The sequence below is a fragment of the Perna viridis genome, chromosome 6, assembly GCF_037379345.1.
Source record: "Perna viridis isolate PV_CMFRI_1.1 ecotype Kerala chromosome 6, ASM3737934v1, whole genome shotgun sequence".
In the NCBI taxonomy this organism is placed as follows: domain Eukaryota; kingdom Metazoa; phylum Mollusca; class Bivalvia; order Mytilida; family Mytilidae; genus Perna; species Perna viridis.
Window position 1 is genome coordinate 29,289,772 of NC_142450.1, and position 16,268 is coordinate 29,306,039.

Below are 16,268 nucleotides of genomic sequence, written 5' to 3' on the forward strand. Positions count from 1 at the left end.
TTTAGTATTGTATGAGCTCTGTATGACGACAACTTTATGTGAAATGTAGGGGAATTTCCGTTCTAATTGTAGCTCTTAAAGGTAGTAAATTTTCAGACCTAATAGTGAAAACATGCAGCATCTATGTGATATACCACGGCGTATAACCCCTTAAGAATCTTTTACGGTTCCAATGCCGGATTTACGGTTTTGCTAAGACCGGTGTGTGATAATTTACGGTAATTTCCTGACAAGAAAGTGAGTAGCGCAAGTAAGTTACTGTCTCACAGAAAACCATGCAAAAATTTCCAGGGGTCACTTCGTCAGTTTCTAATAAACTTTTGCACGGATATACCTTGTATCATAAATGTTTCATCAAAAAATAATTTGTCTTTGGATAGCTTGGCAATGAGACTGAGAGTCAAATATTTTGTTTTCTTTAAATACCCAAAATGGAAGGTTCATTTTTAAAGTACAAAACTGTAATAGAATCATAAAAAAATAAAACATAAACTGATATTACTTCTAGAAAACGTCAGAAGAAGTAACTATACCATTTCAAAATTATTCAAGTACAAGTTTAAAAACAGAAAACAGCAGATAGATTAATTCACAAACATACACAATTTATAAGCTAACTGATTGAAAGCGGATCACAGACAGGTCAAAAACATCTAAATGTAAAGCTTTAACAAGCTGAGAACAGTGGTTCTAAAATTTGATGTATAGATGAATAGAAGCACACAAATATGACCAAGAGGCCACAAAAAATGTTTACTTCTTCATTTTTACAACCAATAAGAACAATTGCTAGTAAGCAACAGAAGTAATAATTTACTTTTTTTGTTGTTTTTGTAGATACCAATCAACTCTCAAATAAGGGAACAATATTAAATCAGAAAAAAAATAATACTCTTTTTTATTTATGTTATCATATTAGTTCTACACTCCAAGTTAAGTTTCGCTGAAATCTGTTAAACAGTTTAGAAGCAATAATGCTGACGAGGAATGTGGACAGAAAAGCATTACAAACCTAAAATATATTTGTTGGGATATCAAGGTGTTACATTTGATGCATATTTGGTCACTGTATGTTAACTGATGAAAACATTTTGTCAACCAAAGCAAGCATATTATCATTATAGTCATTTGTCTCCATTGTAGACACAATTTCAGCAAGTATCTCATCTTCGTCTACTGTCACCTCTTCAGGTTTTTTTTTATAACTGTTTATTTGTTGGGTTTTTTTTGTTGTTTTGTTGTTTTTTTTTTTTTTTTTTTGGTTTTTTTTGTTGTTTTGTTTTTTGGTTTTTTTTGGCTGGGGATATGGCAATATCTGCCATGGCAGTCCTTTTATTTAATTTTTTGCTAGGAATGAAGCAAGAAATCATTTGATTTGTGATATGAATATGAATTGCAGTATATCATTCGGTGCTAAAATAATCAACCTTTAAATGGTTGCTTGTCTTCAGGGAAAAACTGCACCGTTTTCTCAATCATTCGTGAAAAGCAAATGTAAACGAACCGAATTTTGTATCACTCTTTGCTCTTTTACCTCAAAATTATCAGGAACCTCAAATGCACATCAGGCACTCCTTTAGTCACCATTAAGTCTACAGTTTCCCATAAATACTCTCATATTTGCAAAATTACAGAATTTTAATTTGATGCCGGGCACAGGGCTTGCTCCAACTATCAAATATGCATCTCCATTAGTATATAACCGTGGCTATACACTAGTAGGGCTGCATGTTTAATAGTGGGATATAGCCCTTGTGAGCCGGTTTTGACGGTAATAGTGTACTTTTTTCAACTACGGTAGCAAGGTATCATTTCTAATAAGGTAAAATAAATAAATTTGAAGCATGTTTAAAAATATTTGTCCATGTATGATGTGCCTTTTGTTCTGTAAAGCCTTACAAGCAACGCCCTCACAAGAACAATTGTTAAAAATGAGGTTTCGTGATTTATTTTTTTCTTTGTAATTTATCATTTTTGTAACAAATAAAAACTCTGTGTAAATATTGTCATATGTTTTGCAATCATCGCCTTCGCATAATTTCAATTAACGAGCATAATCACATGATACCGAGCATCGCATGCGAAGCTACGATAGACGTTCAGTCAAACCGGAAAAGGTATCCAACAGGCCCGCAGAAAGTGAATTCAAAGTGAAAGTAGCCTTTAAATTGATTTAATATTAAAATACACAATTCAAAAACCAAGACAAAATAAAAAAGAATTATTTACAGTGTCTATACCTGATACGCCGAATTATTTATAAAAAAAATGGAAACCCGTTTACCTATCCTATTTCGCCCCTTTCAGCCGTCGTCCCATTTTTCAATGCCTCGAAAACTTAAGAAAAGTGTATAATGCGGTGCTCGGTTGAAAGCTGTGTCTATCTCATTTTATTCTCCTATACATGCTTGGACGTATTTTCCAGAAACGTGAAATGATGGACGGCCACGACAATAAAGGCATGTATCCACAGATATATCCCGGTCCACCTCCACCAAATCAACCTATCCCTGGATATGCCCCGCCCAATCAACACATGCATCAGATGGCTGCTTCCCAGTCGACAACAACCGTGGTAATACAACAACCACAGACGCAACCTCAGAACCCCTTGCGCTTGGTTGACCGTCATGGCTTCCGTGGCTGGCATACAGGATTATGTGAATGTTTTGTAGACATCTCTAACTGTACGTATTTACTACATTGTATGTCATTTCATATAACCACCATAATTACCAAGCATGATACAGTAAATATGTAAGGAACTTATTTTTTATTACAGTGAGTAGTGCATATCATAATGCAGTACACATTCAATAACAATCTTCGCACCCGGCCCGATGACATATAATTCACCTTGTTGAACTATTATCAAATTTACTTCAAAATAACTGTAGATCACGTGTCAAATCAATTAAATACTATTAAACATCTAAAGAAAAATAAATACAGCTAGATCCGTCTCTCAAATCTGTAAACAAACATTTTAAAAAAGTGCATATTTTTATAGAAATTCTACAACACTGGAAATTTTAATGATTAATACAACTAAAAGAATGGTCTTAGTCATAATCAATTAATTCTTTCAAAATTATTTGAAAAGAAGGAGAAAAAACTGAAAACACTAAGAATAAATAATAATAAAAAGTGTGTACTGTTTTCAAGAGGCGGCGGCAACTTTTCGAATAAAAGACAGACAACTCTCTCTTGATCGCTTTCCTGAATTATTATGCATTTTAGTCTCAAATACATATGTTACCGAACTAGATTGCGAAATAGTTGAGCGTCCATTTTGGTGAATTTTATGGTTTTGATATAATATAATTGTATATTATAAAGGGTATTTTCTATCTGGTCGTATGAATATTTTTTTTAAATTGTATGAAAATACTTACATTGTATCAGACATGTTCAGATTCAATTTCTTGAACTAAAAATTTCCATTCCATTTCTTCGGATTTACTCCCTTTAAAAGTGTATTTTAGAATAAACGTATGTTATTGTGAAATTTATAGCTACGTGTCAAAATTTCTTTTTTCCAATGATTTTAAGATAGAATTATAACACCTCAAAGCTGTAACTCCTGTATTAGATAAACTTTTCCTTGATTTGATTGAAAATTGTTGTACAGAATATTTCCATATTTTCAAATACTGTATATGTAACATCCAATAGTATCCTGTGTGAAATACTTTTCACCGGAAAAAAAGTATCAGATTTAATCCGGGGATATTTTATAATAGTTCAATGTTTTCCATGATTATTAAATTGTTTCCATACCCAACCATATGATGATTAAGCACCCAAGTGTCTGAAATGATTTTCTTTGGGGGTACTATAATAAAAAAAAAAGTGGGGATTGGTTTGTTGCTGGGTAATTTAGTTCACAGTGTTAAAGGTGTTAATGATTTGGATAGTTTTTGATCAGACATATTATCCAGGAAGCTTTAGATATTAATTTTCATCCAGGATGTTTTTAGATATTAATAAGTATCATGAATGATATTTCATGGGATGTTTTACAAATAGTTTTTCACCCAGGATATTATTTAACTGATTAATATTATCCATTTTATCAAGAATATGAATTCTGTTCACTCTTCATTTATCAATTATATTCAGGATATTATTTAATACTATGGAATAATATCCTGTGTACAATTATGAATTCTGTTCACTCTATGTGAACTTTTTTTGGATATTATTTAATACTGTAGTATGGAATAATATCCTGTCTTCAATTAAGAATACCTCTAGCTTTTTCATAGTAAATTGTAATAAATATCATTGCTCTAGTAGTGGAAACAATTTGATAGGTGTGGAAAATTTTTCATAGTGAAATAATATTCTCCGGAAAAAAAATAATGTGAAATAATTTCCAAGGAAAAGATCTCATCCGGATAGTATTATGTCTTACATATGCACATATAATTAAAACTGGTTTCTGAACTTTCTTTAATTATAGAGACATTTTCTAGTACTTCAAATTTATGTAAAATATTTAAAAAAAAGTTGTTTTAACTTGAATAATTTACATCTTTTGTCAAATGAATAAATAGTTTACATAACAGAGTACAGTAATACGATGTTCATCACCAAGCTTTAATATACTGAAGAAAATTTTGTTAAGTTTAAGTTCGACTCTTTTTGAAATATGGGGAACAATCATACAACAATGTCCCTTCAAAATGTTTTGTACATACATGTAATTACATTCAAAAAAATATTTTCAATGGTTTCTGCGTTTTTACAGTATGAAGATTTGTCAATCTGTCTTTTTTCCCTTAGGTATGTTTACCTGGTGTTGTTACCCCTGTGCCATATGCAATTTGGCCAGTCGAACAGGCGAATGTCTTTGCACTCCTTGTTGTGTACCTTGTACTGAAATTACCCTCCGTTCTAGAATTAGAACTATTGGTGGAATAACTGTAAGTAGATACATGCATGTATACAAAGCCCATGTGGCGGAGATATCTCTTGGACTAGATACCTTATCAGTCTTGTATAATTTTGTCAACGTACATGTACATGAATACAAACCCAAAAAAATCCCAGTCACTTTTTTGGTTATGCCATCGCAATGTAAATAAATTTTTGGATGCACTTCAACTTGCAGTGAACTTTCAACTTTCCCAATTCCAGGAAACTGGACAGTTTGGACGAATAGAGAATGTGCGTGTTATGTTTTTAGTTCCGATTGTGTTCCCGTATAAAATGACTTAATATTGAAGGTATAATGGATTGGGTCATGGTAGGGCCTTTTTGTACAATTTAATAATACTAAGCTTGCATTTCGCTTTCTTACATTCAATGAGTAAAACTGATGGACAGATAAACTTCGGTTTATGATAGACATAAAATTTAATGCTTCTTTGGGGCATTATTTGCATTTTTGCACAAGCACTTAAGCATTATTTTTTAATTTTTTATGATGTTATCAAAACAAGAAAGGATTCTAAAATTTACATTGATCTGGAAATTATTCATTTTACAGACAATGTTTGGTTTTTTAATAAACTTCTACAAATATTTAATTTCAGGGAAACATTTGCAATGACTGTCTGACCGTTTGCTTTTGTGGGCCATGTGCTGCTTGTCAGGAGGCCAGGGAGCTGACAGCCATGGGTTACTAGCGTGGTGCGATGCACGTGACTTTTCTACTTTATGTTCAAAAACATTTCTCAATTTTGTAATCATAGAAACTAATTTTTATTTGATGTCGAATGATTATATTGTTTTGTAAATATTTTTGTATACATTGTAACGTTGAATGATTTCATGAAATGAAGTTTCTGGTCTAAATTTATACAATCAGTAATTCAATTTTACTCGGGCACGAATTAAACCTTCACTAAGATTTAGCAGTGTGGTTTTTCATGTCGCCCAAAATTACTCCGCTTGACTTTTTGTTTGGTATGACGACTATGGGTAAACTAACTATAGTTCAGCACCTAGGGTCGGTCAAAATCTTTTCAGTAGTTCGGTCAGAAAGAGTCTATATATAGTTAGGATTTTGGGATTAATAGGATAATTGATTGGAAAGAGTGAATAACCATAACATGATAACGATTGCCGAAGAACGCCTAGATTTGACGAGTGTGCTGAACATGTTCCGCGCACGAGATAAATCTTCATGTATTCACGACACGAGTGATCATATTTTGGTTATTCGCGATAACCAATTGATCATCCTATTTAATATATAGATTTCCTCCATTTTTCATTGATATTTTCAATATAAATTTTAAATTTTGTGAACGGCGGATTGATATTCGTGTTGTGGCGTTTTGGCGGGCGAAAGTGCGAGAGTGAAATTACCGAATTTATTTCACAGTGTGAATTATCGAAAATGTTTACACCTGGAACATTCGGTAAATCACTGCTGTCGGTCTATATAATAATTGTTTTTTAAATCTTGAATATATAACAAACCGGTATTTAGAGCTCTCCCCCGTCCTAATCGTTCTATATATAGCCTTTAAATATGAGGGGTAGTTTGCAATTGGGAGAAAGGAAAATCAAGAGAACCAGGATATGAATAGTAATCAAAAGGATATAATCCAAGGATAACGACTAGACAAGTAAAATTGACACACATAGCAAAGAATATCGAATTACCAAACCAAAAAAAAGTACAAAGTAACAAAACAAAGGTCTAACACGGACTCCACTGAAACAGGAAGCACCAGTAGGGAAAACATATTCTGCTTTTCTAGTCACATCGGCTGAAGTTGCTGCATTTGCAAAAACGTTTGTTACAATGTATGCAAGATGATATACGGGAATCGAATGAATTCAAAATACTTGTGCATAGGGACTACAATTTCAATGAACTGGTAATTTTTTTCAGATGATGTTTTGCTGATGACATAATAATCCATATAATTCTACATAATTAAACTTCAATCTATATGACATCACACGGTATTCAATCTTGGGCAAAACCCATACCAGAATGGAAGCTGTATAAAATTTTATATTCATGTCATCCAGTGGGTAGATATTGTGAGTTCCGTCCCAGGGTGTTCGTTTAATAGAAAAACAGTATCAGACACTCGGTTTAATTTAAAAAAAAATATTCTTGTCATAAAGAAACACTGAATAATCAATCGATCAGTACGGTTTACATATCATATGAAAATCACTTATTTCTGTTAAAGACACTTCTTGATATCTTAAAACATTTTTTAACTGCTTATGCATCCTTGAAAACAAAATCGGTAAGTACGAAGTATATCATAAAAAAAAACATTTATAGTGGGAGGACTTCAAAGAGAGATCATCCAACTAAAGGGTTTAAGAGTAAAGTCCATTGGACGCGGGTGTTTTCTCCTTGTTAGCTGCTTACTGTATATCTAGTTTAGAAATTATCCTTTTTTCCTGACACTTCACTTAACAAAAGGAAAAGAATTTTGAAATGAGATTTCTGATCCCTCCTAAGTCGTTTGCAACAATTCTCAACTCTATGAGAATAAAACTATATATTTAAATGAATGTCTACAAAGGAAACAAATGTTGATTGAAGCGTAATAACAAAATTACCAAACTGATAAAATCTAGGCAGTACAAAAAGGAATAGTCTAAAAGGAAAATCCGTATAATAAATGGTTATATCTAGTATAAATATACTTTGTACCTCTGACACCATAAAATCGATCGCAAACATTCCCATCGTGTGCCCTAAAATAGAGAATATTGAAAATTAGAATTAATGTTGAAATGAGACTCCCCAGTCGATTTCGACCTTTCCCAACTTTATGAGAACTAAACTGCAAAATATTGAAATGAATGTTTACGGTACACCCAGATACAGATATGTTACAGTAGTGCTTTGTAGAGATTCCTCATACTTCGTAAAATACGATACCAAATCATCTTCCAAATATACCGAAGAAGATATTTCAAAATGCTGGAATTTTTTATCGACAACATATTTGTCCAGTGTTGTGGACGCATTTTTCAACAACCGGTCGGCATTTCAATGGGAACAAATGTGCTCCTCTACTTGCTGCCCTATTCTTTCACTGATCCAAAGGAAAGAACATCGTTTAGCCAGATCCTTTGATCTCAGTTTCCCTTATGTAGATGACGTATATTAATCGTTAAACAATTCTAGTTTCGGGGATTCTATACATCACATCTACCCCAAATAGGTTGAGATGAAGGATACTACAGACACTATGAGGTTAGCATCATACTTTGACCTACACTAGCGATCGATGGTAAAGGAAAGCTATTGACAAAACTCTATGACAAACTTTCCTTTCATCTATGGCAACTTCCCTTCAGCACCTGCATATAGAATTTTCATATCACAACTCGTACGTTATGCCATAGTTTGCCGTAACTACGCAGACTTTTTTTAACGCGCTAGACTTCTTACAATTAGACTTCTGGAACGGGGTTATATTGCTACAAAAATTAAGTCATCACTTACGGTGTATTCATCTGCACCATGAAAACTGATTTGTTCAACGTTTCATAGTTTTCCTTTCCTCTTTCCTCTTACCCCAGACTTGAATTTTTATGAGCAACTCGTCGGATGTTTCTAGAAAAGAAGTGGAAGCTTACCATACCGGTGCACCAGGTCCATGCTCCCAGTTTTAGTTTGAGTTGCCCATTTACCTTTGTTACTTTGTACGTATTACGTTGGTTATTTTATGTTCTTTGTTGTGTGTGTCTATTTTTCCTGTCTGTTCTTTATCCCTTGATTACATTCTTTTGATTTCCGCTTGGTTCCCTTGATTAGACTAACCCCCAGCCCTCCCCACCAGGGGTCGGTCATTATCATTCCCAATCTCATGCGACTTAAAGTAGCGAATGTTGAAATGCACGCTGAATAAAGAAATGAATTTTGAAATGAGAAATATGTCCCTTTCCTACTCGATCGCAACCACTCCCTGTTCTATGCGACCTAAAATGGCAAATGTTAATATTGATGTTGAAATTGGAAATGAATGTCATAATGTATTAATGCGTAGGATGAGATAACCCGCTGTACAACCCTCTCTTTTTATATAGTTACATTGTGATATTAATTTTATTTTTGGAAAGTACTACCGCTCGGACTCTTTTCGTAATTCTTACATGTATGATAAAATTAGGCGTATAGAAATGTAATGGAATTGTATTTTAATACTACACGAAAAAAAGTTCGGTGATTTCCAATTTTGTTTCAACTACAACAGAATATGAGCTACATCATTTTAAACATTATGAGTTCAATGAAAATATGCATGTCTGTCTGATTTTGTAAGATAACAGAAAAGAATGTTCAATGTAATATGTACATGTATAATCTACCTTAAGTACGATTCAGTTAGCGGTCCTAATTAATGAGGCTAAAATGTTAAGGTGATTTGTGTTTTTAATAAGAAAAATAAAACTTTTTGTAAACGCTTGAAATGTCTAAGGCGTACACGTAACATGCATGCATGTACTAATCATAAACAGAATGATGGTATTGATAGTTCGGGTAGAGGTAGATTGTGCATTCATAACATTTTAGGTCTTTAGATTTTCATTTTTTTTCTCAGATATGACATTGCATGGATGAACAAACATAAACATTAAGGTGTCAATCTATATTATAAAGGTCATTAAACTAGATTTCGGTATAGTTGTACCTTCATACTACATGGCAAATTTATTAACTTAACTGAACTTAACATATTTCGAGGTACATGATATTAAGCAACCCCTAATATGGCATCGTTTCGTCGCTTTGTTGTGTCTTGGTCAAGGTTTCGTTGGGTCTGAATTTTAATTCAAGTCATCTCAGCAATTGACACAAACATTGATTTTTATCTCGTTATTTTCGTTAATCTGTTACCGTAGCCTTTCTACGAATGTATTCAATGATCGTGTACGACATGTCCCTTAACCCTTATACTGCCAGCGGGCCGATTTTGGCCGATTTACGTTACCTTTCACCGCCAAAGGGCCTATCGGGCCGATTGACACAGTCTTTACATACCTTTTTGTCTCTTCATTTTGAGTAGGGTTTACATGATAAGCTCTCTGTGTCATTACTGAAGTTACTACCTACATGTACATGTATAAATTACATGTTCATGTACTGAAAATAAGTACATTTGTACTATCCGATGTATAGCTTAAGTAAATGGAAATGTATTTTACCCACCTACATGTACGTTGTTAGGAATTAACTGATATCATAACCAAGGGACCGACCAGGGAGGCCACAAATTAAATGGTACTTCCGGAGAACTTAAAAAAAGTTATTGTGTTGGAATCAGAGTCAGTTAAGAACTTAAATTATAGTACTTACTAAATGTGAACAGACTAAACACAAATCCTTCATATAAAGTTAGCTCACATATCACATAATCAAAAGTAAAAAAATCTTCAAAACAGCATATTGACGTGATTATACTAGTACAAAAGTCAACCGGTTCTCTAGTAATATAAGCCAGACTTTCAAGGGAACGCACAGCACAGACAGGCGCTTTTATATTTTTAATTGAAATGGAGGGGCTCATAAATACATGTGACAGAAAAGAAGTACCAAATAATTTACACATTACAATTAGTCATATGATATTATACGAAGCACGTGAATATCATGATAAAACATCTTACAAGTACATGCATTCGCATCATATCTAAGGTACATATGATTTTTTTAAGATATGTATACGTACAGTGTAATTACAATGACGGATGAAATTTTAAAATCCAGCACATTAAATCATTACTTTTTAGGTAGTAAACAATCTTACATTGGGTGTTTCCCTGAGGAGGAACTCATCAAACCTGCCAGAAGTATTCCTTCTACTAATTCTACTTAATGTGCATACGAATATGTCGCACAGATAAATCTAAAAATATTGTTAAATTACAAAGTATACCACTTTGCAATCCATAGAAATGATATAGGCCTGAATCCTTGTTTTTGTTCATGATTATAATTTTTGTTCCAGTTTTTTTTTCTTTTGAAATACGTTGAAAATACATTATTTATCACTATTTCAATTCCTTTTAATCAGAACTTACACGCTTTCATATGTTTGCATTGTGTTTAAGCTATTTTATTTTACAGAAAAAAATCATGCAGTTAACGAGTTGACGTAATTTTCTTTCTGCATTGTCTCGTCACGTGATCATCGAAACAATTGAAACAGGTTGTGAATAGAGTTCACCTTAGTAATTAGTGAACGTTCCATCTCGAGTGTTGTGGGTTGTGCACGTCAATATTGTGTTAGAATTTCAATGAAATAGCAAAAAAGGTTCCAGAAATATTTTGAATTTTGAAGCAAATACTACATAAAGAACAAGATAAGCTGAGACTGAGAAGGTGAGTTTAAAAATTGATGATACATGTCGCTACCTGCTTAATTGGTCCTTCCTAGAACCATTTTATTCAATTTCGTCTTGCGTCTGAAACTAGTGAGATAAATGAAGTAGGGCTTTAACGAACTGTTGGGCTCAACAATCTGTTAAATTAAAATACTGAAACACAGAAATTGAATGTGGAACGGACGACATCAGGGGTGGGTCAAACCAGGATTTTACGAAAGAGGTGCGTGGCAGTCGCTTCAAATGCCCGTTTGGTCCAGAATGTAAAAAAAATCGTACAAACCGGAAACCTGTATGATTTATCCGATTGGGAACAAGACTTACAAGACTTGAAATTAGGATTCACCCCCCCCCCCGTTTTTTTAACCGTTGGAAATAAGAAAGTCTAAAACTGTCATATTTTATTTATACATATATTAATTGTATTTGAGATTTCTGAAGAAAGTGTGCCTTTTATCTTAATATTTTTTGTGGGCCTTGAAATGTTGCATTTTATTTGTACTGGTAACTTTTGAAATATAAATAAATTCCTTTCAAAATTTTAAAGGTTACATAATATTACACAAATATTCCAACTGTTTAAAACTATGTTTCATATTTAGAAAACTTAAATTTTTTATAATGGACAAAAACCCGCCATTTAAGGGGTAGTACCCCTAGCTGTCCACTCTGGAAAGGCAGAAGACGCTTACCCTACCGGTGCATCTGGTCCATACTCCAAAATGTAGTGGATTCCGAGTTGCTCATTTACTTTTGTTTCTTTGTATGTATTATTTTGGTTATTTTATTTTCTTTGTTGTGTGTGTCTTGTTATCCATGTCGAGTCTTTGTCTCTGGATTACATTCTTTTGATTTCCGCTAAAATCTTAGTTCCCTTGATTACTCTATGTCTCGAAGTACAGCTTTTCGTAAAGGGCGACTTAATAGCGCTTAGAAACTCGGCTGGGGTCAGGGAGCTCTGTCCACGGAGCAACTGGGTTGTGTGCCCAAGGAGGTAGAATAGATTGGTGTATCCCTGGCATCCTACATGCCTGTGTTGTCAGGCCATAGTACAGAATTGACACATTACCGCGAAGCATAGTGGTGCAATGTGTTGGGAAAAATGCCTCAAAACTGCTGTGGTATTCGACAGTAGTAGGAGCCTTAAATTTGCTTTTTACAGGAAGACAAATTGGTCGACCCTACCCACCTTAATTTCCATGTTTCCAGTGACAATCTAAATTTGTTGATCCTATCATCCTTGTGTGCCATCCCATTTTTTTCATTTCATCATCATTTCATGTTCATGTTGTCACCAATTTTATGTTGATCGCCCAGATATACACTGTAGCTGAAACAGTGCTGATTAGGCTTTCAACTCAAATTAATCAATCCACCAGCCTAGACAAAACATAAATATGTCTTTTAAATGTTTCCTACCTTGCCATATTGTATTTGTTCTGCCTACCCTGGTCCATTTTATTTTGTTTTTTTTATCATGATTTTGGTTCAGCACATAGGGGCGAATCCCGAGACTCTGAAAAGGGTGGGGCAACAGTATAGGTTCCAGAAAATTGGGGTCCAGGCTGTCATTTTTGCTGAATTTTTGCCTAAATTCTGCACGAAATTATACATTTTTTTCGATAAAACGGGGGAGGGTTCCATCCGCCATTGGCATTGTTAATTCTTTTCCATGAAAGTCTACATGTATATAGAATGATTTTTGAAAATTACCATGAATTTGCCTACCTATCTCCAATTTTTTTTATCTAATATAAGGTAAACAGGTATAATTTGTTTGGCCTAATCTGTAAGAAATTTGGTAGGATACAGATATTCCGTGTACCTTCGGCACTGTATTCGGGAATGAAAACTACCCCCTGTCCCCTTCCTAAGATAGTATCAAAATAAACACTCGCTTTATCAGTTATTGAACTAAGGTGACTGAATAAGAAGGATTACAAGACCGACGTGACCTACGACAGGTTCACAGTATGGTCGATATAATCAGTCAATGTGTTCAGTGTACCTACGGAGTTCAATACGGACACGAGTAGAAATTTCAAATTATATCTTAATGGCAAATGGGGAAGCCGGTATCATCAATTCACTATAAAGAAAAAACCTTGATTCAACTGTTGTTTTTTTTTTTCATAAACATTAAAGCGTCTTATCGGAGATTATTTAATAAATTTTAAATGATATAATTTGAACTGTTGAATCCGAATGTTTCATGAACTGAAAATTATCTTAAGTTTTAAAGTCAACAAAAAAATGCACCCATAGACATATTGTATGCATACACGTCAAATTTGTACTCAATCTCCTTAACAGACAAAGAAAATGAACCCAGCAGTAACCTACGCACCCACAACCGAACAGCCACCTGCTTACCCTAACAACAATTACGTACCACAGACAGCAATGCCCCAACAACAAGGACAACAGCAGCAAACCAATACAACGGTGGTCGTCAACCAAGGAGACACCAAGAACAAACTTAGACAGTGTGATATGCATGGTGTCAGGAACTGGACGACTGGACCGCTGGATTGTTTGGTTGATATGACTAACTGTGAGTGAGTTTATGTCTTATAAATTAAAAAAAAAATTAATCCTTCCAAATTGTTTAATTGGTGAATCAATCTAATACTTTATTTAGTGGACATAAGCATGAATTTCAACAAACATTTCTTGATTTGAATCCTTATTTTCTTTTAGGTTTGTTCACCTGCTTCTGCTATCCATTGTCTTTGTGTCAGATTGCTGGAAGGACTGGCGACTGCGCTCTCAGTCCGTGCTGTATACCCGGATATCCTGTTCTTGTTCGTACCAGAATTAGAACTATCGGCGGCATTACGGTAATCTTTTAAATCGTTATGTACTGAATACACAGTGTACATATACATACTACAGTGTTCATATAATAAATTATTATATGAATACTAAAGACTTCATTGAGAATAACGAGTTCCTCAGTTTGGTTTTACCCATTTCTTATACTTGAAATACACGCAATTTGTAGTGGAATCTAATATGTGCAGGTTTCTGTTCTTAGTATTTTCTAAATAAGGAGTTAATTGTAAATTTAGATTCTTGAATTGCAAACTTTTGTTTTCCCGAATTCGATCATTTAGAGATTCACGCCATGAGATAACTCCTAAAACTTTGCGATTAACCAGATACAGATATATGCACCATAATGAAACCGCGAAATGTATTTGCAATCAATGACAAAAAAAAAATAAAGAAAATTTAAAGCTTTTACTATACAGTTAAAGGGTTATTGCATGAGAAATGGGGAATGTTGATCGTTACGGTATCAATTAATGCACTAATGAGGTCATGCAATATAAAATACTATGCATGCAATAAACATTTTAATTGTGTAATAGAAAATAAGGTGAAATAGGCATGAAATATACTCCCATATTGTAAAGGGCAGTATAGTTACAAAGTCGTAACGTCATAAAGGCATGAAATATACTCCCATATTGTAAAGGGCAATATAGTTTCAAAGTCATAACGTCATCAACTACAAAAGCATATTTGAAATAAATTTGAAGCATCTGCAATGCAATAAAATGATTGCTGTGAGAATATTGGCAAATATATCCTTCGTAGAATTAAATTCTACTCTTGGCAATATTTTCCAATATTCATGCAATAAACCTTTAATTTTGCCGAATGATAAACACTTCATGTTCAGTGTACTGCATAATTTAAACATATTTTATATTTTCTAGGGGAATGCGTGTAATGACTGTCTGTTTACATGCGTGTGTCCGCATTTAGCTCTTTGCCAAGAACACAGGGAACTTACCAACATGGGTTTCTAGCACCCACACAAAAAAACAGAACATTTATTTATGGGTTCGATGTAAATAAACTTATAAAAATACATAGTCAGAGTTTAATGGTATTTTGTTCGTAACTTGCAGGTTATTTTGCGTACAAGTCGAGGAGATTAAGTTGCAAATAGTATAGGCATTACATCTGTACTCTGTGCATGTTTTTTTTTTACATTCATGGAGTCCTAGACTATGATAACATTGTGACATACATGTAATCGGTACCCTATCTGCATACATTATTAGTTGTAAATTGAAAATCAACTTTGTAGAAACCATTTGAAGAACTGTTTCTCATTTACAAAACTTTTGAAAAGGAAGATATTTGAATATACATCAGAACTACATATAATTATGGTGGTGTTTTTATATGATAGTAGAAATAGTGCGTCTTGAAGCTTTTAAAAGACACGAGGAAGCCATTTTATTTGATTTTTATTTGAAGCCAAATTTGAACAGCGTACCAATGTCCCCCGCGAACAAAGTGCGGAAAACTTAAAATTTACTGAAATTTTCCATGTCCAAGAGCCGTAGCTTCCGTAAAAATCATTCAAACGGAAACAAAGTCAAAATTAATCTAACTTCTCTTAGTAAGACTACATACAAAAAACAAAAATCAATAGGTAAAAGCAATCCAAAAAAAAAGTGTGGAAACCTGTAAATTCAGTGAAATTTTCAAAGTCCAAGGGGCGTAACTTCCGTAAAAATCATTCAACCATAACCAAGGTCGAACTTAATCGTAACATTCTCATGGTAAGACTACATATAAAATATAAAATCAAAAGCATTACAAAAAAAGTGCGTAAAACTGTAAATTCACTGAAATTTTCTAAGTTCAATGGCCATTAACTTCCGTAAAATTCATTAAAAAACAACTTGTTTGGTAAAAGTATTACCAAAAAAGTGCGGAAAACGCGGACGGACGGACGCGTCCGCGCGGGGGAACAATAAGGACTTGCATTGTAAGGAGAGAAAAAATTCAGAACGAAATTTTACAAATGGAACTGTAATAGGGCAGAAAAAAATCCTAACCCTTATCCCAATAATCCAATGGTTAATTCCTTTTAAATATAAGAGACAAACCAATCAAATTTTGGGATAGACATCTAACTACCTACC

At 33.7% G+C, this 16,268-nt stretch overlaps 2 protein-coding genes and 1 long non-coding RNA gene across 4 annotated transcripts; 2 read left to right on the forward strand and 1 right to left on the reverse strand.

The window, feature by feature from the left end:
• Positions 1 to 2,157: 2,157 nt before the first annotated feature.
• Positions 2,158 to 10,469, reverse strand: LOC148614448 (uncharacterized). Of its 2 annotated transcripts, XR_015923661.1 has the most exons (3): positions 10,292 to 10,469; positions 3,396 to 3,466; positions 2,158 to 2,971 (listed from the first exon to the last, which is right to left on the reverse strand). It is a non-coding gene; the product is annotated as an uncharacterized LOC148614448 (long non-coding RNA). The 2 variants fall into 2 exon arrangements; XR_015923660.1 differs by lacking the exon at positions 10,292 to 10,469 and having other exon boundaries at positions 3,396 to 3,626.
• LOC148614449 (placenta-specific gene 8 protein-like) lies at positions 2,435 to 5,861 on the forward strand. The gene is made up of 3 exons (XM_088588533.1): positions 2,435 to 2,687; positions 4,789 to 4,928; positions 5,541 to 5,861. Exons 1-3 carry the CDS (start codon positions 2,435 to 2,437, stop codon positions 5,631 to 5,633), a joined length of 486 nt encoding a protein of 161 aa, XP_088444659.1. The 3' UTR covers positions 5,634 to 5,861.
• A 685-nt stretch (positions 10,470 to 11,154) lies between the features above and the next one.
• On the forward strand, positions 11,155 to 15,201 carry LOC148614450 (placenta-specific gene 8 protein-like). The gene is made up of 4 exons (XM_088586181.1): positions 11,155 to 11,317; positions 13,633 to 13,873; positions 14,020 to 14,159; positions 15,045 to 15,201. The coding sequence occupies exons 2-4, from the start codon at positions 13,642 to 13,644 to the stop codon at positions 15,135 to 15,137; spliced, it is 465 nt and encodes a 154-aa protein (XP_088442307.1). The 5' UTR covers positions 11,155 to 11,317; positions 13,633 to 13,641; the 3' UTR covers positions 15,138 to 15,201.
• Positions 15,202 to 16,268: the final 1,067 nt, after the last annotated feature.